Source organism: Saccostrea echinata, unplaced genomic scaffold, assembly GCF_033153115.1.
Source record: "Saccostrea echinata isolate AGI-Se365-2 ecotype Australia unplaced genomic scaffold, CSIRO_AGI_Sech_v1 ptg000024l, whole genome shotgun sequence".
NCBI lineage: Eukaryota > Metazoa > Mollusca > Bivalvia > Ostreida > Ostreidae > Saccostrea > Saccostrea echinata.
The window spans coordinates 2,096,591-2,124,531 of NW_026889773.1; the positions used below are offsets into that span (position 1 = coordinate 2,096,591).

At 35.8% G+C, this 27,941-nt stretch overlaps 1 protein-coding gene across 1 annotated transcript; it reads left to right on the forward strand.

Annotated features, from left to right (window-relative positions):
- Positions 1 to 201: 201 nt before the first annotated feature.
- LOC133191704 (trafficking protein particle complex subunit 11-like) lies at positions 202 to 27,059 on the forward strand. The gene is made up of 29 exons (XM_061327440.1): positions 202 to 265; positions 553 to 771; positions 1,373 to 1,542; positions 2,174 to 2,359; positions 4,267 to 4,440; positions 4,704 to 4,800; positions 5,007 to 5,140; positions 5,313 to 5,454; positions 7,840 to 7,930; positions 8,404 to 8,483; positions 8,638 to 8,716; positions 9,305 to 9,359; positions 11,787 to 11,932; positions 12,280 to 12,341; positions 14,658 to 14,784; positions 14,991 to 15,063; positions 15,705 to 15,921; positions 16,196 to 16,374; positions 19,303 to 19,428; positions 19,995 to 20,047; positions 20,855 to 20,946; positions 21,534 to 21,593; positions 21,706 to 21,831; positions 23,134 to 23,241; positions 24,155 to 24,206; positions 24,352 to 24,457; positions 24,691 to 24,913; positions 25,142 to 25,309; positions 26,911 to 27,059. The coding sequence occupies exons 2-29, from the start codon at positions 568 to 570 to the stop codon at positions 26,941 to 26,943; spliced, it is 3,363 nt and encodes a 1,120-aa protein (XP_061183424.1). The 5' UTR covers positions 202 to 265; positions 553 to 567; the 3' UTR covers positions 26,944 to 27,059.
- The last annotated feature ends 882 nt before the right edge of the window (positions 27,060 to 27,941 follow it).

Consider the following 27,941-nt stretch of genomic DNA (forward strand, 5'->3'; position numbering starts at 1 on the left):
ATCGATGAACCAGTAGATTTATGTAGAAATAAAGTATTTTTACAATTTGTAATTTTATCTCGGACAAAGACATTGGAAATGTAAATATTCAGTAATATTTTTCTTTTAAGGAACGTTGAGTGGGAAAGCGAATATTCCTTGTACGAGTGATTAATAAATTCAACTTCCGATTTGTTGATCGAAGCACTGCTGACAGCAGCTTCTCCACAAAACTATTTAACTAAATCTAGAAGCCATGAAGTTGACGCTGGACTGCTGACATCAGGTTAAATATTTTTTCGAAAGTCTTCTTTTCTTGACGTATATACCATTTTAACATTCATGCAGAATAGATAGACAAAAAGGGGGAGGGGCCTAAAATTTACTGTTCAAGATGATTTCTTTGCTTAAAAGGGAAAGGAAATCAATTTTTTTTCTTACCTGTGGTGATTTTTAAGATTTGTATTGAATTTTTTCTGGCATCTGCCTACATAGACCATGAACTGACATACACCACTGCTTGAGAGGTACAGCGATGTCTTGTTTGATGGTACTGATCTTTTTCTATGATAGTAGAATCATTCAATCATGTCATGGGCCAGTGAACTTCCTTCTGAGCTTCAGCGCCGACCAACTGGTCTTGTTGGACTGACTGGCCTGGACATCACTTACAATGCTATACACAAGCTGATCTGGGACTCATTCTATAACAATCGACGGTCAGACAGAGTACCCCTACAGTTCAAGGTGTTCCCCGGAGACCATGAATATCCAAAATGTAGAACAAACAAGGTTTGGTTTAGCAATTTATAAGCAAAAAAAGTTAAAAATATTTTGAATTTAAATATTTAAGAAGAAAGTGCTACCAAACCAAGATTAATTTTAACCCAGACCCCCAGAAATTTGAAACAATAACTTGTTAATAGTTTCTTGGTTATAAAACCTAACCAGTGAAAGCGTTGATCAGAGTTAAATTAACATAATCTTTCCCTCAGATTCATGGAGTGAAATATATGTACATTGCAAAGCAGATTTGTGTAACATGTATTTGTCTGTACTTGTAGAGACAGTCATATGAGTGGTACATCCCTATATTTGTCTGTACTTGTAGAGACAGTCATATGAGTGGTACATCTCTATATTTGTCTGTACTTGTAGAGACAGTCGTATGAGTGGTACATCTCTATATTTGTCTGTACTTGTAGAGACAGTCGTATGAGTGGTACATCCCTATATTTGTCTGTACTTGTAGAGACAGTCATTTGAGTGGTACATCTCTATATTTGTCTGTACTTGTAGAGACAGTCGTATGAGTGGTACATCCCTATATTTGTCTGTACTTGTAGAAACAGTCATTAGAGTGGTACATCCCTATATTTGTCTGTACTTGTAGAGACAGTCGTATGAGTGGTACATCCCTAAAGGGATCCTGAAGACTGGTTGGATGAACAAGCACCTGACCCTGGTTCCTGCTGTGGTGGTTGTCTTCTTTGATCTTGATTGGGACGAGCCCCTGTGGAAGGAAAGACAGATGGAGTGTGCCACTAGAGTGGAGATTGTTAGGTAAAGACTTGAGGAAATAGTGGAGATTGTTCATGTTGTTAGGTAAACAGGTTTTCCACTAGAGTGGAGTGCTGTAGATATTTTCAAATAAACAGATGCACGTCTGTATGCCACCAGAGTGGAGGTGCCACAAAAGTGAATGTAGGCAGTATGACATTAGAAATTGTCAGATAAAGATACCTCCTGTTTCCATTGCAAAAGACTTCTGGTCACCTGTTTTTATTTAATAGGTCCCACATGAAAATGCTGGAATCACACTGTCCGTCCATCTTTTTGTAGATCCCTCTGTCCCTTAACACTTTTGTTATGAGTGTTCACTTAAACAGTTTTCAACAAAAGGTTTTCAAATGTTCATGAGTACTTTACTATAAGAGCAAGACACCCAAAGATTTAGGGTCATATCATTTTGTCAATCTGTCTTTTTAAAATCTGAAGTTTCCACAGACTAATTGAACAAATTTGCCCCTAATTTCAAATTTCTTAGTGCAGATTTCATGTGTCTCAAACAGGCAACCATAAGTGAATGCATGTCTCTGAATTAAAAAGTTAAAATAATAATTAGTGGTATTTACAAATACTGTACATGCATGTGACATTTATGACTTTAAAACTTTTTTTTTTAAATTTACAGAAACAGTTTACATGGGCGAGGGACTAAGGTGGCAGTGGTCCTCATACAGAAAAATGCTCCCCTCCCTCCCGGAGAGGATATGGTGGCCGCAGAGAGGGCAGCATCCCTGTGTAGTGCATGTGATTTATCAGCTAAACAGTTGTATGTGTTACCACATACAGACCACCTCATAGGCTACACCATCAGGTACAAAATATACCACATACAGACCACCTCATAGGCTACACCATCAGGTACAAAATATACCACATACAGACCACCTCATAGGCTACACCATCAGGCACAAAATATACCACATACTGACCACCTCATAGACTACACCATCAGGTACAAAATATACCACATACTGACCACCTCATAGACTACATCATCAGGTACAAAATATACCACATACTGACCACCTCATAGGCTACACCATCAGGCACAAAATATACCACATACTGACCACCTCATAGGCTACACCATCAGGTACAATGTACAAAATATACCACATACAGATCACCTCATAGGCTACACCATCAGGCACAAAATATACCACATACAGATCACCTCATAGGCTACACCATCAGGTATAAAATATACCACATACTGACCACCTCATAGGCTACACCATCAGGTACAAAATATACCACATACTGAAAACCTCATACATGTAGACTACACCATCAGGTACAAAATATATCGTATAACGGGTTATTTTTACTGCTGTAAATTTTTACGAATTTTGGTTCAAACAGGGTGATTTAAATTTTTAGGTGTTAATTTTTTATGAATTGAGCATGTCCGTAAAAGTTAAAATCATCGGAGGTAAAATTCCAGATCAATGATTGTTAGCACGTTGAATGTGTTTATATACAAATAAATGTGTCTGGACAACCCGATGTAAAAAAAAAAAAAAAGAGAAGAGAAGAAATTGTCCCTGTGAAAACGATCTATTAAATTATAATACATGTATGTTAGTTCATTTACCTTTATATACCATATGCCCTTCATTTATTCCTTTTTTTTTAATACACATTGCTAGGTATCAATATTGATTCGAACCGCGTGCTCGCCTTGATTTTATTTAACCAGAAACAAAGAGAGAAAACTCAAATCATCAAGATTTAGTCGACAGTATTACGTTTTGGAGTTTTTTGAGAAGAGGAAACTGTGGCAACAAATTTATTTATGGCATTAATCACCTCTTTAGGAATCGTTTCACTAAAAGATCCGTCTGGATTTGGTAATGTAGATACTGGTTTCAAATAGCTTCGTATCCCCTCCATAATTCTTGATTCAATAATTAAAATCTAACAACTAACATCCCATAATTTAAAAATTGCTCAAGACTTAAGAAAAGGAATTTAACAACTAACAGCATGTGACATAAAAGTGCTCAAAAATACCAGCAGCACTAATTGTATAGCCTCCAGGGACTGAGCTGAATGGCAATTAGCATTACTCTCATACATACGATGTTGAAAATTTACACAAGGCATTTTTTTACTTCAGTGAAATTTTACGCGTTTTAATTTTACTGATTTTTAAAACTCATAAAAATTAGCAGCATGTAAAAAATATCAGTTATACTGTACCACATTTCAAAATTAAAAGGACAATTCTACATTTCTGAAGAAATTTGAAGGGGAAAAAAAATAGATATTTAATGATAAAATTTTTGCTTAAATTTTATAACTAGACACTTTAATTAAAGATTACTCACTTTCATTAACAACATGAACATCTTACAATCTGTGAAATCAGAAAAGAAATGTTTTAAATTACTAGTCCACCAGACTATTCATAAACAATATTCCTCTTGTCCAAGACATTATTTAGTAGCTCTGAGCTATTGGACTAGTGATGATGTTGAACCTTTACTACACCAAAAAAAAAATTCAAGTTTACTGCACAGCTTAAAATTTTTAAACAGAGGGAAAGTGAAACAGATTTGAAGTCACATGGTCAGATTTTAAGTGTATAAGGTCAAGATTATCGATAAAAGCATACAGCACTTAACCTTGCCAGTTGTCTAGTGATTGAATGTACATACTGTATGTAAATGTAACTATAGTTTAATTTAAAGATTCACCAATAAATTTTCTTTGAAGGCTGGAGAATGCGTTTTATGAGCTTGCTCAGAGCTATTATCACGGTGAGGCTCGGAAAGTTAAATCTCACCGAGACTTTCTAAACAAGACAACACACCAACTTCTGTTTGTCAGGCATCAATTCAAGATTGCTTTCTTTAATGAGCTGAAACAAGACAGTCATACGGCACTGAAGTAAGTTTTAATGTTTTCAGTTTTTTAAATACATTATGGTATGTTGAGTACATTTTTGTCTTTAGTGTATGATCTTCCTGCCCCTTAATATGCCAAAACTATTGCAGCCGGTTTGGGGAAAATGCATGTCTTTGGATAATATAGGTTGCTTTGCTTTAATAATCAAAAGAGAAAATCTGCATGTGCAAAAAATAGAAATATTTAATATACATTTTAACAAGCTATTTCTGAAGTGAAATAAATTCAAAATTGATTCTTTTCAGACACTACAAACAGGCATATGGGCACCTATTGGATCTTAGGATGCATGACACAAACCTACTGGAGATAAAAACAATTGCTGGCTTCATCAGCTACAAGGTATGTTCTACACTTCTCACATTGGTGAGATAGGGTGCCAGCCTGACTTTGAGACACTATGTCAAAAACTCTATAAAAGCTGTCGTCAATAAAAAATGTTAAAGACTGGTAACAATTTAATCATTTATGTTTTTCTTGGGTTAAAGGGTAAAGTATTTCTGCATGTTTATACATGCAATTTTTTACAGTCATGTTTTTTCCCCCAGATTTGTAGACTGTCGTTCCAGCATACTGCCCCTTTAGATGCTATAGCTCAGTTTAGAAAACACATTGACTTCTTCAAGTCCAGAGTGGGCTGTTCAGAGTTGGCATTCGAACACAGTGCTTGGATGTCAAAACAGTATGTCTTCTAACATCATACAATTTTGTAGGAGGATAAAAAAATTAAAAATTTTCTGGCTTGTAAAGCCTTTAGAAGAAACTTAATGACTGTGACAATTTAATTTAAATCTTGCATATTATGCTTGTTTAGACAGGGCTTTATGTATGTACACTATACATATATTTGTCAGGTTTCAAGTGTTTGGGGATCTTTTTGATGAAGCTATTAAACTTGGCCTGACAGCAATACAGACACAACATCCAGGGTTCTACTACCAACAGGCAGCAAACCACTCCATCAACAGGAAACAGTTGTGTAGGGGACTCTGTAAGGTAAGGGTTTACAGGTGTGTAGGGGGCTCTGTAAGGTAATGTGTACAGGTGTGTAGGGGACTCTGTAAGGTAAGGGTGTACAGGTGTGTAGGAGATGCTGTAAGGTAAGGTGTACAGGTGTGTAGGGGACTCTAAGGTAAGGTGTACAGGTGTGTAGGGAACTCTGTAAGGTATGGTGTAAAGGTGTGTAGGGGACTCTGTAAGGTAAGGTGTACAGCTGTGTAGGGGACTCTGTAAGGTAATGTGTACAGGTGTGTAGGGGACTCTGTAAGGTAAGGTGTGTAGGGAACTCTGTAAGGTAAGGTGTACAGGTGTGTAGGGGGACTCTGTAAGGTAAGGTGTACAGCTGTGTAGGGAACTCTGTAAGGTATTGTGTAAAGGTGTGTAGGGGACTATGTAAGGAAGGTGTACAGGTGTGTAGGGGACTCTGTAAGGTAAGGTTTACAGGGGTGTAGGAACAATCAATCACTCCATCAACAGGAAACAGCCTGTATTAAGTCCTGAAGTAGCTACACTGTACATTTATTTCTTGGAACTGTAAGGAATGTCTAGGCTGGCTTCATTGTCAGGTGTGTAGGGAACTCTGTAAGGTAAGGTGTAAAGGTGTGTAGGGGGCTCTGTAAGGTAAGGTGTACAGCTGTGTAGGGGACTCTGTAAGGTAAGGTGTACAGGTGTGTAGGGAACTCTATAAGGTAAGGTGTAAAGGTGTGTAGGGGGCTCTGTAAGGTAAGGTGTACAGGTGTGTAGGGAACTCTGTAAGGTAAGGTGTACAGGTGTGTAGGGAACTCTGTAAGGTAAGGTGTAAAGGTGTGTAGGGGGCTCTGTAAGGTAAGGTGTACAGCTGTGTAGGGAACTCTGTAAGGTAAGGTGTACAGGTGTTTAGGGGACTCTGTAAGGTATGGTGTACAGGTGTGTAGGGGACTCTGTAAGGTAAGGTGTACAGGTGTGTAGGGAACTCTGTAAGGTAAGGTGTACAGGTGTGTAGGAGATGCTGTAAGGTAAGGTGTACAGGTGTGTAGGGGACTCTGTAAGGTAAGGTGTACTGCTGTGGAGGAGACTCTAAGGTGAGGTGTACAGCTGTGTAGGAGATGCTGTAAGGTAAGGTGTACAGGTGTGTAGGGGACTCTAAGGTAAGGTGTACAGGTGTGTAGGGAACTCTGTAAGGTAAGGTGTACACATGTAAAGGTGTGTAGGGGGCTCTGTAAGGTAAGGTGTACAGCTGTGTAGGGGACTCTGTAAGGTATGGTGTACAGGTGTGTAGGGAACTCTGTAAGGTAAGGTGTAAAGGTGTGTAGGGGGCTCTGTAAGGTAAGGTGTACAGCTGTGTAGGGAACTCTGTAAGGTAAGGTGTACAGGTGTTTAGGGGACTCTGTAAGGTATGGTGTACAGGTGTGTAGGGGACTCTGTAAGGTAAGGTGTACAGGTGTGTAGGGAACTCTGTAAGGTAAGGTGTACAGGTGTGTAGGAGATGCTGTAAGGTAAGGTGTACAGGTGTGTAGGGGACTCTGTAAGGTAAGGTGTACAGCTGTGGAGGAGACTCTAAGGTGAGGTGTACAGCTGTGTAGGAGATGCTGTAAGGTAAGGTGTACAGGTGTGTAGGGGACTCTAAGGTAAGGTGTACAGGTGTGTAGGGAACTCTGTAAGGTAAGGTGTACACATGTAAAGGTGTGTAGGGGGCTCTGTAAGGTAAGGTGTACAGCTGTGTAGGGGACTCTGTAAGGTATGGTGTACAGGTGTGTAGGGGGACTCTGTAAGGTAAGGTGTAAATGTTTGTAGGGGGGCTCTGTAAGGTAAGGTTTACAGGGGTGTAGGAACAATCAATCACTCCATCAACAGGAAACAGCCTGTATTAAGTCCTGAAGTAGCTACACTGTACATTTATTTCTTGGAACTGTAAGGAATGTCTAGGCTGGCTTCATTGTCAAACAAGTCATTTGATATTTTCAGAAAAAACTTTATACATGTTATTAGGAATCTTATATATTCAGAAAAGAAAATTAAAAGTGGAGGTCTATGATGTAATTTTTTAGATGATATTAAAAATCTATGAGAGAATGAGAATTTGTGATCAGCCTGTCTTGCAAAATTACTCCAAAAAAGTTCTTGCAAAAAAGTGGTTTGCAGTACATGTAGTAGGTTTACAGTTAGTCAAATTATAAACTTGAGCCTCTTAAAGAATCACAACCTGACAAGGTGTATCAATAAAATGTAATATGCTCCAAGGGCTTTCTGAATGATATAATGTTTCAACCATACACTGAGTTGATAAATTCTTTAAGATGATGACTTAATATGATAAACATGTGAACCATATCAAACAGTCTACCTAACAGATACATGTAAATGTAATCTACAGTAATTTAATAACCTTTCCTCCTGTTGTAGCCCCTGAATGTGGTGTTTCAGCCTGACCCCCTGGAGAGCCTCAGTAACCTTGACTTTTATGGACAGAGACCCTGGAGACAGGGACATCAGAGTAAGTTAATTATCTGTCACAGTCTTACACAAAAGTTAGTTATCTGTCACTTAAGGCATTTGTCACAATCTAACACAAAAGTAAGTCAGTTATCTGTCACAGTCTAACACAAAAGTAAGTCAGTTATCTGTCACAGTCTTTCACAAAAGTAAGTCAGTTATCTGTCATGTAAGTCATTTGTCACAGTCTAACACAAAAGTAAGTCAATTATCTGTCACAGTCTTAAACAAAAGTAAGTCAGTAATCTGTCACAATAAGTCAGTTATCTGTCACAGTCTTAAACAAATATAAGTCAGTTATCTGTTACAGTAAGTCAGCATTCTCCATGTTTCTAACACAGATTTAAACAAAAGTATTCTCTATGTTTCTAACATAGTTTAGAAGAAAATTGTCCTCCATGTTTTCAGCATAGTTTTAAACCATTTTTTTTTCAACATTTTCAACACAATTTTAAACCAAACTTTGATTTCTAGGCATTGAGCCTCCAGATTTGCAGAGAGAAAGAGATGGAATTCTTGCTCTCCAGAGTTTAGAAGTCAAAGTGGACCACTCTGTAAGTCAAGTGTGATGGAAAAATAAATAAATTACTTCTGATTTCTAAATTAATTGTATACTTTGAATTTATACTGAAATTAGCATTTTTCAGAATGGTCAGTAGATAAATGTTTGATAGATAGGTTTACAAGTCTTGTATGGTTCTCTTTCAGTGGTTGATTATTCCTCTACTCAGCAGTGCTGTGGCACAATTCAAAAAATACAAATCTCCCCGTATGAAGCGATATCTGAGTAAGTTTCAGAAGTACATGTACAATATTATGAAGATATTTTACATATTGAGCATATGCTATGATAAAATGATTTGGAAGTGACAGACATGTCATAATGTTATGTTTACTTAATGATAAAATTGATATTGCATACATAATGCATGTTTTGGACATTTTTCTAAGTAAGTTCAAATGAGAGTGTTTTTATTTGTAAGGTATTTATCGACTTATGTTACAGTCTGTTAATCTGTTTTTGGAGCATGCAATTTAGACATTCTTTTGAACGCCAATCCTGATATGCAAGTTACTGAGTTCTGACATTTTTTTTTAGCGATATTTGTTAATGTTTTAAATCCTCTTTTGGGAATTTTCTTTTATGAAATTGGGAAAAACACACACTTTTTACCATTGGAGATGGGCAGAATACAGGTCCCTTATGACCTCTTAAAAATCTCTGCTAATCTTTTTGTTTTGTTGCCAAGTGTGTTGCTAGTGCTAAGGGTAACATTGAAAATTGGTTAATGCCTCTAAATCAATCAGATTTCAGTATTTAACACGAAGGTATGATAATCATTGTTCTGCATTCCTGACAAGATTTTTTTTACAGTGGTACAGATGGGAGAAGAGTACTATCATGCCAAAGATTACAATAAGGCACTCATGTAAGTCTAAAGGGGAATAATTCAAACATGTATCAATAGGGTGCTCATGTAAGTCTAAAGATTACACTAAGGCACTCATGTAAGTCTAAAGATTACAATAAAGTGCTTATGTAAGTCTAAAGATTACAATAAGATGCTCAAGTAAGTATTAGGATTACAATAAAGTGCACATGTTGGTCTAAAGATTACAATAAGGCTCTCATGTAAGTAAAGATTACAATAGGGTGCTCATGTAAGTCTAAAGATTACAATGAGGCACTCATGAAAGTCTAAAGATTACAATAAGGCACTCACGTAAGTCTAAAGATTACAATAAGGCACTCAATACATGTAAGTCAAAAGATTACAATAAGGCGCTCATGTAAGTTAAAAGATTACAATAAGTCAAAAGGGGAATAACTCAAGCATGTAACAATAAGGCACTCATGTAAGTCTAAAGATTACAGTAAGGCACTCATGTTAGTCTAAAGATTACAATACAGCACTCATGTAAGTCTAAAGATTACAATAGGACACGCATGTAAGTCTGAAGATTACAACAAGGCACTCATGTAAGTCTAAAGATTACAATAAGGCACTCATGTAAGTCTAAAAGGGAATAACTCAAACATGTATCAATAAGGCACTCAAGTCTAAAGATTACAATAAGGCGCTCATGTAAGTCTAAAGATTACAATAAGGCACTCATGTAAGTCTAAAGATTACAATAAGGCACTCATGTAAGTCTAAAGATTGCAATAAGGCACTCTTGTAAGTCTTAAGATTACAATTAGGCACTCATGTAAGTAAAGAGATTACAATAAGGCACTCATGTTAGTCTAAAGATTACAATTAGGCACTCATGTAAGTCTAAAGATTGCAATAAGGCACTCATGTTAGTGGAAAGATTACAATAAGTCAAAAGGGGAATAACTCAAGCATGTAATAATAAGGTACTCATGTAAGTCTAAAGATTACAATAAGGCATTCATGTAAGTCTAAAGAATTACAATAAGTCAAAAGGGGAATGACTCAAGCATGTAACAGTAAGGCACTCATGTAAGTCTAAACATTACATTAAGGCATTCATGTAAGTCTAAAGAATTTCAATAAGTCAAAAGGGGAATAACTCAAGCATGTAACAATAAGGCACTCATGTCAGTCTAAAGATTACAATAAGGCACTCATGTAAGTCTAAAGATTGCAATAAGGCACTCATGTAAGTCAAAAGGGGAATAACTCAAACATGTAACAATATGGCACTCATGTAAATCTATAGATTACAACAAGGCACTCATGTAAGTCTAAAGATTACAATAAGGCGATCATGTAAGTCTAAAGATAACATTAAGGCACTCATGTAAGTTGAAAGATTACAATAAGGCACTCATGTAAGTCAAAAGGGGAATAACTCAAACATGTAACAATAAGGCACTCATGTAAGTCTCAAGAGGAATAAATCACATTAAGATGGAAGGCACTTGTGTAAATCTTAAGAGAAGTAATCACAAAAGTGATGGTAAGGCACTCAAGGACACATATAATTGAAGAGGACTGACACACACATTTAACAACAAAGCGCTCATGTTAGCTTTAAGGGAGAAAACTCAAGCAAGTACAATGTATCAATGATGCACAAAGACATTTAAGTTTCATGTGTCATGTGGAGCAACATGTAAGCCTCAAAAGGGAATAATTCATGCATATGAAAACGAGCCACTCAGGTACGTATACATTTTAAGAAGATTAACTCACACTTGAAACAATAGATGAATTTCAAGGGAAAAAATCACATATTAAAATAAGGCACAAAGTCTCATGAGAATGACATAGTAAGTCTCTAGGGAAATTCCTCTGACATATATGTGTAGATTGTTTTGACTACAATAGATTATCATCATCAGCTACAGTTTTGTGTCAACTTTGGTTCTAAAGCTTATTCACACAAAATCTCCTTGCAAACCCCAGTCATTTTAATGTTAAGTATTTAAAAATTATACTAGCCTCTGTTCTTCAGGATCTATTTTATCTGCAATGATAGTGAATATGATTATATTATGCATGCTGCCATGTAAACTGCTACAGAGTGATTTCATTGCTCAAGATGAATTTGGCATCGCTTAATATTGTGATTCGATCAAGAGAAAGTGAATTTTGCAGTAGATGTCCACTGGTTTGTGGAAATGAAATGGACATAAAACACGTGGCTTGCATTGTTGGATTATCATGCACATCAATTTTTGTAACACAGAGTAATATTCATAATATATCTGTATAGATTGAGCAACCACAGGAGTTTAAAGAAGTTTTACTCAGACACAAAGACACAGTGATATTTATACATTACAGAAAAGAAAGTCAACTGTTTTTTTCTGCTATCTTCTTTTTGTTTTATACATTGTATTGTTAGTCATTACACTCAGCTGATATTCTCACTAATTGCTGTAGGTTGTTGAACAAGGTGACATGGGATTACCGCGGGGAGCGTTGGTGGTCCCTCCTGACCTCAATTCTGGACATCTCCCTGAAGTGTGCCTACTTGACCGCTAAAGTCCAGGACTATGTGTCTGTCTGTCTGGAACTTGTGGGACCATGTATCCTTCTCTTAGAGTCAAAAGATTATTTTATATAATCCATAGTTAATGTATGATTATTAAGTATTACTGGTATCTAAAACTGCTAACAATCAGGTTTAGATGTAACAAATCAGTTGATTTAAATCCATGTAAATGAATAAAAGAAATGACACTAGAATACAAGTACAGGTATTTTGAATCAGTACGTATGTGAACATGTATCCTTATGCATAGCTTACAAATAAATGTTATTTATCAGGATCTTGGTCGAGTAAAAAAGCATAAAGACGTGCACGTGTGCATTGGTATTGTAAAGTAATATTTGTGTGATATTTGGCATTGACTTGTCCTTGACCTTTTACCAGATGTCAAACTCAGTGATGAAGAGAAAACAAGAATTCAGATGAACCTGACTAGAGTCATGAATGTAAGAAATCTGAAGCATCAGAGTTTGAAATGTTTTACTTTGTTGACTTTACTTTCTTTCTAACTTAACTTTTCTATGGTGAACTTTGGAAATGAAATTGATTTTCTACTTGCTGTAAAAACCAGAATAGTGGAAAGGTGGTGATTGGGTGAAAACACAGGTTAAGATCTTAAATAGACCTAAAGGTCACTTTTGCAAAATTGTCATTCACCTTCTATCACTGGCTAAATTTGTAAGTTAAAAAAAAACACTTTTGAAAGAAATATTAAAAAAAAACTCATTGTGCCCTGTTTGATATCATTTTTAGCTCACCTGAGCTGAAAGCTCAAGTGAGCTTTTCTGATCACATTTTGTCTGTAGTCCGTCTGTCTGTCCGTCTGTCCGTCCGTCTGTAAACTTTTCACATTTTTGACTTCTTCTCCAGAACCACTGGGCCAATTTTAACCAAACTTGCCACAAAGCATCCTTGGGTGAAGGGGGTTCAAGTTTGTTCAAATGAAGGGCCACACCCTCTTCCAAGGGGAGATAATTAAGAATTGGTGAAAATTTGGTGTCATCTTTTAAAAATCTTCTTCTCAAGAACCATTGAGCCAGAAAAGTTTATACTTATGTGAAACCTTCATTACATAGTGTAGATTCAAGTTTATTCAAATCATGACCCCTGGGTGTAGGGTGGGGCCACATTGGGGGATCAAAGTTTTACATAGGAATATATAGGGAAAATCTTTAAAAATCTTCTTCTCAAGAACAACAAAGCCACAATTAGTCATATTGATATGGAATCATTCTCAAGTAGTGTAGATTCAATTTTGTTCAAATCATGACCCCCGGGGATAGGGTGGGGCCACAATGGGGGATCAAAGTTTTACATAGGAATATATAGGGAAAATCTTTAAAAATCTTCTTCTCAAGAACAACAAAGCCACAATTAGTCATATTGATGTGGAATCATCCTCAGGTAGTGTAGATTCAAGTTTGTTCAGATCATGACCCCCGGGGGTAGGGTGGGGCCACAATGGGGGATCAAAGTTTTACATAGGAATATATAGGGAAAATCTTTAAAAATCTTCTTCTCAAGAACAACAAAGCCACAATTAGTCATATTGATGTGGAATCATCCTCAGGTAGTGTAGATTAAAATTTGTTCAAATCATGACCCCCGTGGGTAGGGTGGGGCCACAATGGGGGATCAAAGTTTTACATAGGAATATATAGGGAAAATCTTTAAAAATCTTCTTCTCAAGAACAACAAAGTCACAATTAGTCGTATTGATATGGAATCATCCTCAGGTAGTGTAGATTAAAGTTTGTTCAGATCATGACCCCCGGGGGTAGGGTGGGGCCACAATGGGGGATCAAAGTTTTACATAGGAATATATAGGGAAAATCTTTAAAAATCTTCTTCTCAAGAACAACAAAGTCACAATTAGTCAAATTGATATGGAATCATCCTCAGGTAGTGTAGATTAAAGTTTGTTCAGATCATGACCCCCAGGGGTAGGGTGGGGCCACAATGGGGGATCAAAGTTTTACATAGGAATATATAGGGAAAATCTTTAAAAATCTTCTTCTCAAGAACAACAAAGCCACAATTAGTCATATTGATATGGAATCAATCCTCAGGTAGCATAGAATCAAGTTTGTTCAAATCATGACCCCCAGGGGTAGGGTGGGGCCACAATGAGGAATCAAAGTTTTATATAGGAATATATAGAAAAAAATCTTTTTCTCAAGAACAACAAAGTCACAATTAATCATATTGATATGGAATCATCCTCAGGTTGTGTAAATTCAATTTTGTTCAAATCATTACCTCAGGGGTAGGGTGGGGCCACAATGGGGGATGAAAGATTTACATAGGAATATATAGAAAAAATCTTTAAAAATCTTCTTTAATCTCAAGAACAACAAAGCCTTGATCAGTCATATTGATATGGAAGTTTCCTCAGGTAGTGCACATTCAAACCCCCACCCCCCCCCCACCCCACCCCCCACCCCTTTTTACATCTTTAAAATTCTGTTTTAAAGAGCAGAAAAATCATGGTTAATTACCGGTATATGAAGATAGAAGCATCCTCAAAAGGATTATATTCAATTTCATTCAAAACATGGCACCTTGGGGGAGGGGATGCCTAGAACAGGCGATCAGAGCTTTATATATGAATATATAGGAGAAGAAATCTGCTGACGAAGAACAGCAGGGCCATATTGACTCAGGTGAGCGTTGTGGCCCATGGGCCTCTTGTTCATAATCTGCTATAAAACCTTTGTTTTATAACATTATGAAATTAGTCTGAATTTTTTCTGTCCATACAGAATGACCAGCCTGAGGCTGAGCCAGGGTTAGATTCCGAGTGTGTGGAGGAGGCTCGCCGTCTCTGGCAGACCTCAACTGAGTCACCATGTGTTTTCACGATGGACGTACAAACTATTGTACCATTTGGTAAAAAAAAATTCTGAAAGTCTGACATATTAAATGCTTTATGTGTTTTGCCAAAGACCACCTAATGAGTAAAAAGTCTAAAAGTGCCCTATGTTACATATGTATGTATGGGTTGTTGTGAAATAAGAAAAGATAAGAAGAGATAGAAGAATTTTGTAGGAATAAAGACAAACTATACATATTTTATATGTTAATTTTATTTTCAGTGGAATGTAAGGCTATGTTTACATCAGAAACATTTGCAGCTGACAGTGAAGTGGAGTTACAGATTTACATCAGGTAAGTCTATGTACATGTGTAACACTATGTCTAACCTCCAGAATACTGTGGTATTTCAGTGAAATAATTGATCATTTTGCTTTTAAAGAGGACTATAATTGCCTGGTTGCTAAACAGAGCTTAGTGAATTGAAGAATGATAATTGACTTTTGCCATGTTGAAAAATTTATTCTTTCAAAAAACATCCTTTAGGCTTTAATAGCAGTTTCTTAAAGATTTTTATACAGTAGTTAGAATTCTTTGAATTAAAGATCTAAAGGAAACATTTCACAGAATGTTACTGTCTGGCACTGATTGAAAATAATATACTGTACAATGTATACTGTATAATGAACAATATACTGACCTTCCGGTAAGTAATTTGGCCCATCATATGGAATTCATGTAAGATTAAGGTTTGGCTCCATTGAAATCATTTCTTTTGAAATTAACTTAAGTCATTTATGGCTATCTCATAGACTTGGACTTATAGAATACATGATTTCATTTAAGATTTCTGTATTTTTCAGTTCTTTATCAACAATATGATAGTAGATTTGTGTTGACATGTCTTTGGCTTTCTATTTTTAACTTAAAATGTAATTGTACTTGTTAAACATTTGATAACAAACTGACAGGAAACTTAACATGTCTATTTACAGAGCTAATTGTCAGTTTCCGGTCCGTTTTTCCAAACTCTCGATTCAGCTGAACAATCAGATCTATAATGATTACTGTAAGGTTGTGGATGGACATGGAATATCTGCCGTATCTGATGGAGATTTCACAGACAAGGACTTGTACCTGGTTCCTAAGAAAACCAAGCTCTATACCTTCTCTTTCCTACCCGTCAAGGATGACATCAATTCACAGATCGAGGTAACTGTGTAAAACAATCCCTCTTTGATGTATGAATAGTGTAATGATGTGTGACTGAACTCTTTATGTTCTAATGATTATAATGTATCATACATGTATGTGCTTTATTTTCAAGGTTATCAGTACTGAAATGCATGTGTTATCAAGCAGTTATTCTACTGAGTGCCATTAAATCTTTTAAGTAGCTTAACATCATGGGTTTTTTTTGAGAATATATTAAGAACACTTTATTGACCCTTTTCTACATAATGTGACTCTCCCTGTATGTCTGTAGGTGACCTCTATGGTCCTAGAACTAGGGTCAGAGACAGGGAGGTGTGCCTTGCTGAGGTGGATGGGAGGGGGAGGGGATGCTTTGGTCTCGCCCTTTACCTCCTTACCAGTGATAAACAAACCCCACACAAAGCAGGAGGACATCCACTGGGAGTGCGTTGGAGTCCGACCTAAAACTAGGTATGTCTCACTAAATAAATGACATAGAACAAGTAGTACATTTGTATAATAAAGTATGGTGAGACTTATATGAAACCAGGGGTTTTAAACCATTCATGTAGCAATGCATTGTTAAAGCAACAAATTTTTCTCATGTTTGCCAAAATTATGAAATAATTGGAAAGTACATATACTTTAGTTGTTTTACCCAAGAGATTTTAAAACACTTTTTAGGTCACCTGAGTCACTCAGGTGACCTATTGCTATCAGTTTTTGTCCGTCGTCGTGCGATGTGCGTTAACATTTGAACATTTTTAGCTTCTTCTCTGAAACCGCTCAACCAATTTCAACCAAATTTGGCATATAGCATCTATGGGTGAAGGGGAACAAAAACTGTGAATTTCATGATCCCTGCCCCCCTGGGGCCTGAGGGGTGGGGCTAAAACCACCAAAATTAATGCAATCTTTAAAAATCTTCTTCTTTACTCCTGGACATCAAGCAGTCAAACTGTTGGCATGATTGTAATAAGCATTGACCCCTCTACCAAAATTGTGAAATTCATGGCCCCGGGGACGGGTTATATAGATTATATAGTGAAAGTGCATTATTTCTTTGAAAATCTTCTTCTCTGCTCCTGGGTATTAAATAAACTAATACCCAGTCAAGTTATGATGAGTAAGAGTGCCTCTTCCAAAATTGTGAAATTCATGGCCCCAGGGTCAGGGGTTCTGGTGTTAGGGCGGGGCTCTATTGATTATATAGTGAAAATGCATTACTTCTTTGAAAATCTTCTTCTCTGCTCCTGGGTATTAACTACAGTAACTAAGTACATAGTTATGATAAGCAAAAGTGCCTCTTCCAAAATTGTGAATTTCATGGCCCCAGGGTCAGGGGTTCTGGTGTTAGGGAGGGGCTCTATTGATTATATAGTGAAAATGCATTAATTCATTGAAAGTCTTCTTCTCTGCTCCTGGGTATTAAATAAAGTAACTAAGTACATAGTTAGGATGAGCAAGAGTGCCTCTTCCAAAATTGTGAATTTCATGGCCCCAGGGGCAGGGGTTCTGGTGTTAGGGCGGGGCTCTGTTGATTATATAGTGAAAATGCATTAATTCTTTGAAAATCTTCTTCTCTGCTCCTGGGTATTAAATAAAGTAACTAAGTACATAGTTAGGATGAGCAAGAGTGCCTCTTTCAAAATTATGAATTTCATGGCCCCAGGGGCAGGGGTTCTGGTGTTAGGGCGGGGCTCTATTGATTATATAGTGAAAATGCCTTAATTCTTTGAAAATCTACTTCTCTGCTCCTGGGTATTATTGAAACAAATTAAATACATAGTTTTGATAAGCAAGGATGCCTCTTCCGAAATTGTGAAATTCGTGGCTCCTGGATCAGGGGTTCTGGTGTTAGAGCGGGGCTCTATTGATTTAATGTGAAAATGTTTTAATTCTTTAAAAATCTTTTTCTCTGTCCCTGGGTATTATTCAAACAAACTAAGTACATTGTTATGATAAGCAATGATGCCTCTTCCAAAATTGTGAAATTCATGGCCCTGGGGACAGGAGTTCTGGTGCTAGGGTGGGGCTATATAGATCCTGTAGTGAAAGTGAATTATTTCTTTGAAAATCCTTTTCTCTGCCCCTGGGTATTGTTTAAACAAACTAAGTACATTGTTATGATAGGCAAGGATGCCTCTTCCAAAATTGTGAATTTTATGACCCCAGATTTAAGGGTTCTGGGGGGGGGGGGGGGGGGAGAGGGCTTCTATTGATTATAAAGTGAAAAAGCAAAATTTATTTGAAAATATTCCTTTCTGCTTCTGGTTAAAAAAGCAATGAAGCTAAGTGTATAGTTATGATGAGCAAGAGTGCTTCTTCCAGAGTAGTGAATTTCATGACCCCTGGGTCAGATGTGCTGGTGTGAGGGTGGGGCTCTTGATAATATAGTAAAAATGCATTAATTCTATTAAATAATCCTGTTTGCTCCTTGGTGTTAAGCAGATAAACAAAGTGATTAGTTATGATGAGCAAACTTATGGTCCCAGGGTCAGAAGCTCTGGTGTTGGGGGGGGGGGGGGCTCTATTGATAATATAGTGAATCTGTAGTAAAAATGCATTATTTCTTTAAAAATCTTCTCCGCACCTGGGCATATCAGAGGCAAAAAGAGTAAAAGTTTTAATAAGGAAGATTATTTTTACCAGATTTTTGAACATCTGGACCATTTGGTCAAGTGTTCTGGTCCTGGCCAGGGCTCTATTATTTTGTATTCTACTGAGAGGAGTTATTCCCCTTTGCCATTTACTTTTGATAATTTATCACTGTAAATAATGTACTTGAAAGGTAAATAGAATAAGATAATTATGCAAAAACTTTTATTGTATAATACAAAAAGTACTTTCATAGTTTTAATGATCAGATAGACTTGTAAGTAGTAGATAAATAAAAATGAGACAAAAATAACTTGTCTTATTAAATGTTCATCAAGGACCAAGAGAGGCCAATGTAAGAAATTTCAACAAAGGATTGAAATAGTACAGAAGCAATGATAATTTGTTAATATACTGTATGGTGATAGTGATAAATGGGGATCAGATTTATAGAACATAATTTATAAACTGTTAATGAATATTAAGACCAATTATTTTGTTGATCATGATCACCCTATTTTTCTTGCTTTTTGGCAACAAAGTTTCACCTTTCAGTTCATTTTATACTCTATGCATCCTTTAAATTGTTGTATCATACTCAGGTGACTGTTAAGGCCCTTGGGCCTCTTGATTTGTTAACAGTTCTGTTTCAACATTTAACCTTTGTTGATTCTCCCCTGTATTGTAATTTCTGACACTTTTATCACAAAGTTTTTTCTATAAGGACAGCTTATCCCTGTTCTTACATGAACCTTTGTTAATTTCTTCCCATATTTTATTTCTCTGATACCTTGGTAACAGAGTTTTACCAAGGACAGCTAAGGTTGACCTTGACCTAAATCATCAGCCGCCATGTCTCCTGAATGAATTCTACTCACTGTCACTGGATGTCAACAATGCAGAGGATGTGGACATCAACAATGTCAGGTCAGTAGTACATATAGATTAACTACATTATACATAACTACAGATTCATGTATATTTAAGGAATATCTGTCTATTTTTTTTTTGTTTTTGTTTTATGCTGTGATCAAGTAATTAGCCTTTGGCATTTATGCAAATTATCATGCAAGTGAATTGCTTGATCATCATAAAACTAAAAAAACCAGATAGTAATTCCTTATATTTTGATGATTGTGTAAATTATGTGCTCCAAGCCCCATCCACTTCTCTCTCTTTCTCCCTCCTTCCACACAATTTTTTTCATGTGCAATGAACCTATTGATGAACCGATAGCTTCATGAAGAAATGAGTTTTTTTTTTATTATTTATAGTTTTATCTCAGAAAAAGAAATTTGAAAATTTAAATATATATATTGTAGATATATAGACTAACAATTTCAGGTCATGTTAGATGCATTAATATAGATATAGAGTAACTGTGTCAGGGCATTGGTACATGTAGATATACATGTTGATATGCAAATGTACAATTTAAACTTTTACAGTTTTTTTTGTGTAGATCTACCTGTTTATTACATGATTTATTGTAGATTGTCCTTTGGCATCAAAGAAGATTCTTCTACAACCGTTACAGACCAAACAAGTAAGACAGAGTTTTCATGATATACTACATGTACATAAGTTGTGTGCTTTCTTCAGGGTATTAGTTCTGTCGGGTCAATTCTAGTTGTTAATGTATTCTTGTACTGATAAGATTTAGATTGGTTTCAAATCAAAATGTAAGGAATTGGATTTATCTTAATATAGCACATATAGTAACATTCAATTCTTCATGTGATTAATTGCAAGCTCTTAAGAACAAGAAACATGGATTACATATGTATTACATATCTGTCCTATGTTACAGTACACATGTGTTTGGATTATTACCTGTATTACATGTCTGTCCTATGTTACAGTACATATGTGTTTGGATTATTACATGTCTGTCCTATGTTACAGTACACTTGTGTTTGGATTATTACATGTCTGTCCTACGTTACAGTACACATGTGTTTGGATTATTACATGTCTGTCCTATGTTACAGTACACTTGTGTTTGGATTATTACATGTCTGTCCTACGTTACAGTACACATGTGTTTGGATTATTACATGTCTGTCCTATGTTACAGTACACATGTGTTTGGATAATTACCTGTATTACATATCTGTCCTATGTTACAGTACACATGTGTTTGGATTATTACATGTCTGTCCTATGTTACAGTTCACATGTGTTTGGATTATTACATGTCTGTCCTATGTTACAGTACACATGTGTTTGGATTATTACATGTCTGTCCTATGTTACAGTACACTTGTGTTTGGATTATTACATGTCTGTCCTATGTTACAGTACACATGTGTTTGGATTATTACCTGTATTACATATCTGTCCTATGTTACAGTACACATGTGTTTGGATAAACCAGAATTTGATGGAAAAACTGTCAACAGAATCAACAATATAGACATAGGGACCATCTCAAAAGGGGGAAAGGTGAGAATGTTACAAGAACATTACAGTCTCCAAACACAGTTTAATTGTCTGCCAGCAGTAGTTTACCTTCGCTGTGAAAGATTTAGTTTGATGAGCTGGAGGTTGGGATTCATGAACTTGTCAGTAATGCAGAAAAACTGAATTTTCAAATAATGTGTGAGGGAGGGTAGAATATATTTTTTGTGTCATATTTACTTTATTCATTTTTTCAAAGCTTCATGAAAAGCGTTCATATTCATATTGTGCATGTATGTGCAGAACTTCAATTCTGAAGAGTTAAATTTTAATGGAAACTTGCTCATCAAGAAATTCTATATTCAAATTTGACACAAAAGCAAATAATGAATTTTTATAGTCAACTGTGGAAATGCATGTAATATGAGAGTAGAGTATTCAATGTAGATTTTGAATATTTCTTTAAAGGGAATTAAGCAAGGACTCAGCTGGGAATAAGAATTTAGAATTTTACTAAATTGAAATGAATAAGCCTCTTTTTAGGAGTATTGTAAGCAGTATTGTTAATATTTTCTGCTCATAAAGCCTAATTTAAGATCGAAATATATAACCCTCGTAATTTTTTTTGATAGTGCACCAGAAAGCTGTACATAAAAAACTTACAAACTGGAACACGTACTGTGTGTTTTAAGGTAACTATAATGTGAGAAAATGGATTATAGAGGGAGTATATCTATTAAAACAGCTCTATCTGGCTATACCAAATGAAGGCTGTATTGACATTGGTCTTGTATGTTCCAATAGGTAGAGTATGAGGTTTCCATAACAACCAAACAAGGCCCAGTGACGTGTTCTTGTCAGAAGGAGGAGGAGATTTCACTCAATACGGTCAACCCTTTTGAGGTCTCTGTCAAGCTGCTCTCCATGAAGGTAAAACACCACACAGTCTATAATACATAGAATACACCACATGGTCTCTAATACAGAGAGAACACCACACAGTCCCTAATACAGAGAAAACACCATACAGTCTCTAAAACAGAAAAAATACCACAAAGTCTCTTATACAGAAAAAACACCACACAGTCTCTAAAACAGAGAAAACACCACACAGTCCCTAATACAGAGAAAACACCACAAAGTCTCTAATACAGACAAAACACCACAATTTCTCTAATACAGAGAAAACACCACACAGTCTCCAATACAGAGAAAACACCACACAGTGTCTAATACAGAGCAAACACCATACAGTCTCCAATACAGAGCAAACACCACACAGTCTGTAATACAGAGAAAACACCACAAAGTCTCTAATACAGAGAAAACACCACAAAGTCTCTAATACAGAGAAAACACCACACAGTCTCTAATACAGAGAAAACACCACACAGTCTCTAATACAGAGAAAACACCACACAGTCCCTAACACAGATAAAACACTACACAGTCTCTAATACATAGAAAACACAACACAGTCCCTAATACAGATAAAACACCAGACAGTCTCTAATACAGAGAAAACACCACACAGTCCCTAATACAGAGAAAACACCATACAGTCTGTAATACAGAGAAATCACCACAAAGTCTCTAATACAGAGAAAACACCACAAAGTCTCTAATACAGAGAAAACACCACAAATTCTCTAATACAGAGAAAACACCACACAGTCTCTAATACAGAGAAAACACCACACAGTGTCTAATACAGAAAAAACACCACACAGAATCCAATACAGAGCAAACACCACACAGTCTGTAATACAGACAAAACACCACAGTATGTACATGTATACATGTACCAGTACATATGTGATATGTATTATGTCTGTAATTCAGAGAAAACAACACACATCTCTTATACAAAGCAACATCAACAACCAAAATGGTCAAAACAGTGTACATTTTAATATTACCTTCCCTTAAACATTGTAAGAAGTAGATTTTTTAGATGTGTATATCACTTTTAATAAAGACTTGCTTCAATGTCTTATCAATTGTAGTAATTTATTTTCTATCATACCTTTGCTTCCATTTAATGATGCAAAACCTTTAATCATTGTTCCTACATGTATGTACATGTATACATGTACCAGTACATATGTAATATGTATTATGTTAAAATTTTTTGATTCAATTCATCACTTAAAAAGGAATACATACTGTAAATTTATGCATCATTTACCTGCAGTTTTCAATAATTTATCTCATGTCTTTTATCTGCTTTAGTTTGAGGCACTGGATACTGTGCAGATTCAGGAGCCATTTTTACTTAGTCCAGAACTGAATTGTACCTCACCATGGACAATAGAGATATCAACTAGTCGCCTCAATCTGGTGAGTTAAGGTAGAACTAGAGACAATAGAAATATCAACTAGTCACCTCAATCTGGTGAGTAAGGGTACAAAATAGAGATATCAACTAGTCACCTCAATCTGTTGAGTAAGGGTACAAAATAGAGATATCAACTAGTCACCCCAATCTGGTGAGTAAGGGTACAAAATAGAGATATCAACTAGTCACCTCAATCTGTTGAGTAAGGGTACAAAATAGAGATATCAACTAGTCACCTCAATCTGGTGAGTAAGGGTACAAAATAGAGATATCAACTAGTCACCTCAATCTGGTGAGTTTTTGTTTGTACTAAAGACAATAGAGATATTTACTAGTCACCTGAATCTGGAAGACTTAGGATAACACTGGAGATACTGACAATTAGTCACCTCAGTCTGGTGAGTAAGGTTACAAAATAGAGATATCAACTAGTCACCCCAATCTGTTGAGTAAGGGTACAAAATAGAGATATCAACTAGTCACCCCAATCTGGTGAGTAAGGGTACAAAATAGAGATATCAACTAGTCACCTCAATCTGGTGAGTTAGGATAGCACTAGAGACACTGACAATTAGTCACCTCAGTCTGGTGAGTCAGGGTACCACTACAGTAATCTCTGTAGTCTGGTGACCTCTAAACAATAGAAATATCTGTCACCTCCATAGTCTGTTGAGATAAGGATCTCCATAGTATGTTGAGATAAGGATAGCCCTGTACAAGTAGAGATGTCATCTTCTTGCTTTTTTGTGGTGAGATAAGGACCGTCTTGGATGCATGAAGATGTCACCTAGTCTCCCAGACTGGTCGTTCAATGATATCCTGTTATGCTAAAGAGGCAATGAATAGAGTATAACATTCAGAATAGAAGAAATACCATTGAAGTATGGATCTTTACCAGTATTTTATATATTTCAGACATCCAGCATTTCTCATGTAGATAAAACTACACAGTCACAGCTGCAAAATGGTAAGTGGACCTTTGTTAAACATGTTAGGTCTTGATTTTGTACATTATGGATCATGCAGAAGCTTGTATTTGAAATATAAGTTGCACAGGTTAGTCTTGTTTAAGTCCATCTATTTTTTCAGCATTTATTCTTGTCTTGTTTCAGTGTCTTTGAATAAATCAGAGTGTGCCACTGAATGCATCTGTCTGATGGCCATTAACCCCACTCCATCAGCGGTGTCCTTGGGAACATACTCAATTTCATGGAGACGGTAAATAAAGATTTATTTTGATCTTGAGATCTGTTTCTTCATTAGGTTACTAGGATATCATCTTTAAATTCTGTACATTTACAAACAGCAGTACATGTATGTTTGACTTGGAATATTTTCTTAAATGTTTCTTTTTATTGTATTTGTATGTACTTTGTACGTAGTATTTGTTGTACTGTCCAGTTCTTTTATAAGTCAGCTTATTATCATTTTACATATACCTTTTAATACAGGAAAACAGGGGAGGACACTCCGTTTGTGGACACCATGTTCCCGCTGCCTACTGTCAATACAGAGTACATTCCCTTGTCCGTGGAGTTAAGACTCCCAGCCTATGGCGGGGTTAAGTCCCTTCTACCATTATCATACATACTCCATAATCGTACACCGTACCCACAGGAGATAGAACTTACCATGGACACCAACGACTGTTTCATGTTCTCAGGAAACAAAGAGGTGAAAGTCATTGATGTTAACTGAATTCTTACCGTTTGATAATTTTTTTTTTAGCAAACAACAGCTAAAACATACTTTGAAACTTTGCCTGTTCTGTAATTTGATAGTTGATTGTTTCTAATAGGCCCTAGTGATTCTTGGTAAACCAAGTTTTCTAAAATATTTTATGATTTTAAAAAACAGATTTTCTGTCTGGAATTCTTTTATAGTGAATAAACTTTGTTGTAGTTTCACTTCCGAGTGCTGCCAGGGGTGCCGTATGAATTAAAGTACAACTTGTTTCCTTTGGTGGCAGGTCATGTTAATTTACCAAAAATAAACTTTACTCTTCTTCGATACCCTGAACCAATAGACCCCACTCTACAGAAGATGTTACCTACCCATATATTTATTAAGGTAAATTTTATGGTATATACTTTTATGAGTTTAGAGAAAACTGTAGACATGAAGTACAGAATATGTTATCCTTTGCATAGTGGCATTAATAAATGCATGTTATTTTGCCAAACAAAGTGAATTTTTTATGCCCCCATAATCTGAGATTGGGGTGGGGGCATATACATGTAGATTTTGGTCTGTTCTTCTGTCTGCTTGTCTGCAAAAACTCTAACCTTAGCCATAACTTTTGGACAGTTCATGTTGGGGTTTCATATTTTACATGCATATTCCTTGCCACAAGTCCTTTCTGTTAATACCAAAATTTTGACCTCATTACCTTGGCCTTGGACTTTGACCTACTTTTGATAAAATTTAAACCTTGGTCATAGCTTTTGAACATTTGATGCCAGGGCTTTTATATTTCACATTAATTTGTATGACCTTTCTTTGGCTACCAACATTTTGACCTCATGACTTTGACCTTGGGTTTGACCTACATATGCAAAACTTGAACCTTGGCCATACATCAAACATTAAGAACAGTTGGTGCTAGAGCTTTCAATTTTCACTTATATATCCTTGTAAAAAGACCTTTCTTTTTGTAACAACATTTATGACTTCATAACCTTGACCTTGGAGTTTGGACCTACCTCTGAAAAACTTTAACTTTGGCCATGAGCTGCCATAGAGGGGCTTCAGTGTTTCACAAACACATCATGTTTCTTTTTAAAATTCAGTAGAGGAAATAAATTTTGCTTTAATTCTTGTATATCCGTAGAATATGGTCTTTCTTAAAACAAGAATTTTTTTTTAAATTGGAGGAGGGAGCAAACCATGCTTACTGATGCATATAATTTTTAGTTACACTAAAACATGCATGCTTATAGAAAAGTGATTTGTTATAAACATTATTCGTTATATCCAAATAAGTCCATAAATATGTTTTATAACTACAAGTATGACAATCTCTTTGCTGTAAGTGTAAGTTCATTATACACTTGTTTATTGTATATATGTAATATATCAAAAGCATACTAAATGGAATTATTTCAAAAGACCAAGCAGAATGCCATTATACTCTGTAGATTATCTCTGTCTGTCCATATACAAAACTCAAAATGGTTCAAAAAATGAGACCTGATTAATTACCAACAGACTCTTTGCACTAGTAATGAGAACTTTCTTGCATCGGATAGATTTATTCATTCAACAAAAATGATGCCATTTATAACATATTTTGTAACTAAGTGAAATTTTACAAGTTTTTTTTTTTTTGTAATTCATTATCTATTTGCCAGATTAACTTTATTTTCATAAGAATAAATCTTGAAATTGTGACTTTTAATTTGATATGTTGGTGCATGGTATTGGTTGAAACACCAGTAAAATTTAATCAATCAAAATGCTTGCATGTTTTCTGAAACACCCTGTATATGTATATCTTGTAGATTTAAAAACAGAAGACGTAAAATTGGTTCAATGATATGCAGAATTCTTTTTTAAGCAATGCAGCTGTTCACCTTTAAATGTATTTTGATCTGCTATTTAAAGGGTACATGATATAATTTTATGCATATAATATGAACTAGTCTATGAAGTTTCTTTTTTTCTGTTGATAGCCCTGTGGTAAGGTACTGTCCCAAGGAACATGATGACAGTATGTTGAGAGAATTCTTACATCTGATTGGTCATTGATTTCCTGATGATGGCTGTGATTGGTTAAGTACTGCTCTTCTGATGATGGCTGTGATTGGTTACTGCTTTCCTGTGCTCTTTGTTGTTTTGATTACATTGTTTTCTTAAAGACTTGACTAAATATCTGTCGTACAATTCTGTCTTGTATTTACATGTACATTAAATTGTTTACAACCACAATTCTTGTGTATTTTTCATTTATTATGAGTATTATGATTCACATTATGATTATGATGATACATATGATTCTCACTGAAATCAATATCTTATTGTGAATACTGTATCCAGCTTTATTTGTTTTAAAGTGTTTGCCTGTGATAATTTAATGGAAGGTCAATTAAATATTACCGGTAAAAGGACAAAAAAGCTGCAATTTTTAAATAAAAGCATAAAGTTTTTAGTTCACCTGAGCTGAAAGCTCAGGTGAGCTTTTCTGATCAACTGTTGCCCGTCTGTAAACTTTTCACATTTTCAACTTCTTCTTAAGAACCACTGAGCCAATTTTGACCAAAGTTGGTACAAAGCATCCTTGGGTGAAGGGAAGTTTAAATTGTCAAAATGAAGGGCCAAGCCCCCTTACAAGGGGAGATAATCAAGAAAAGACAAAAATAGGGTGGGCTCATCGAAAAATTTTCTTCTCAAAAACCACTGGGCCAGAAAAGCTGAAACTTATATGGAAGCATCCTGGGGTAGTTTAGTTTCTAAATTGTTCAAATCATGACCCCTGGATGTAGAGTGGGGCTACAGTGGGGAATCAAAGTTTTTTACATTGAAATATATAGGAAAAATCTTAAAAAATCTCCTTTTCAAGAACCACTGGGCCAGAAAAGCTGAAACTTACATGGAAACATTCTTGGGAAGTGTAGATTCTAAATTGTTCAAATCATGACCCCCTGGGGGTAGGCGGGGCCACAATGGGGAATCAAAGTTTTACATTGAAATATGTAGGAAAAAT

Excerpts from the sequence above, each read along its gene's own strand:
- LOC133191704 (XM_061327440.1), top strand. The coding sequence starts at position 568 with ATGTCATGGGCCAGTGAACTTCCTTCTGAGCTTCAGCGCCGACCAACT. Across the intron at positions 4,801-5,006 it reads CTGGCTTCATCAGCTACAAG|ATTTGTAGACTGTCGTTCCA; the intron begins GTATGTTCTACA and ends TTTTTCCCCCAG. Across the intron at positions 15,064-15,704 it reads GAGTTACAGATTTACATCAG|AGCTAATTGTCAGTTTCCGG; the intron begins GTAAGTCTATGT and ends GTCTATTTACAG.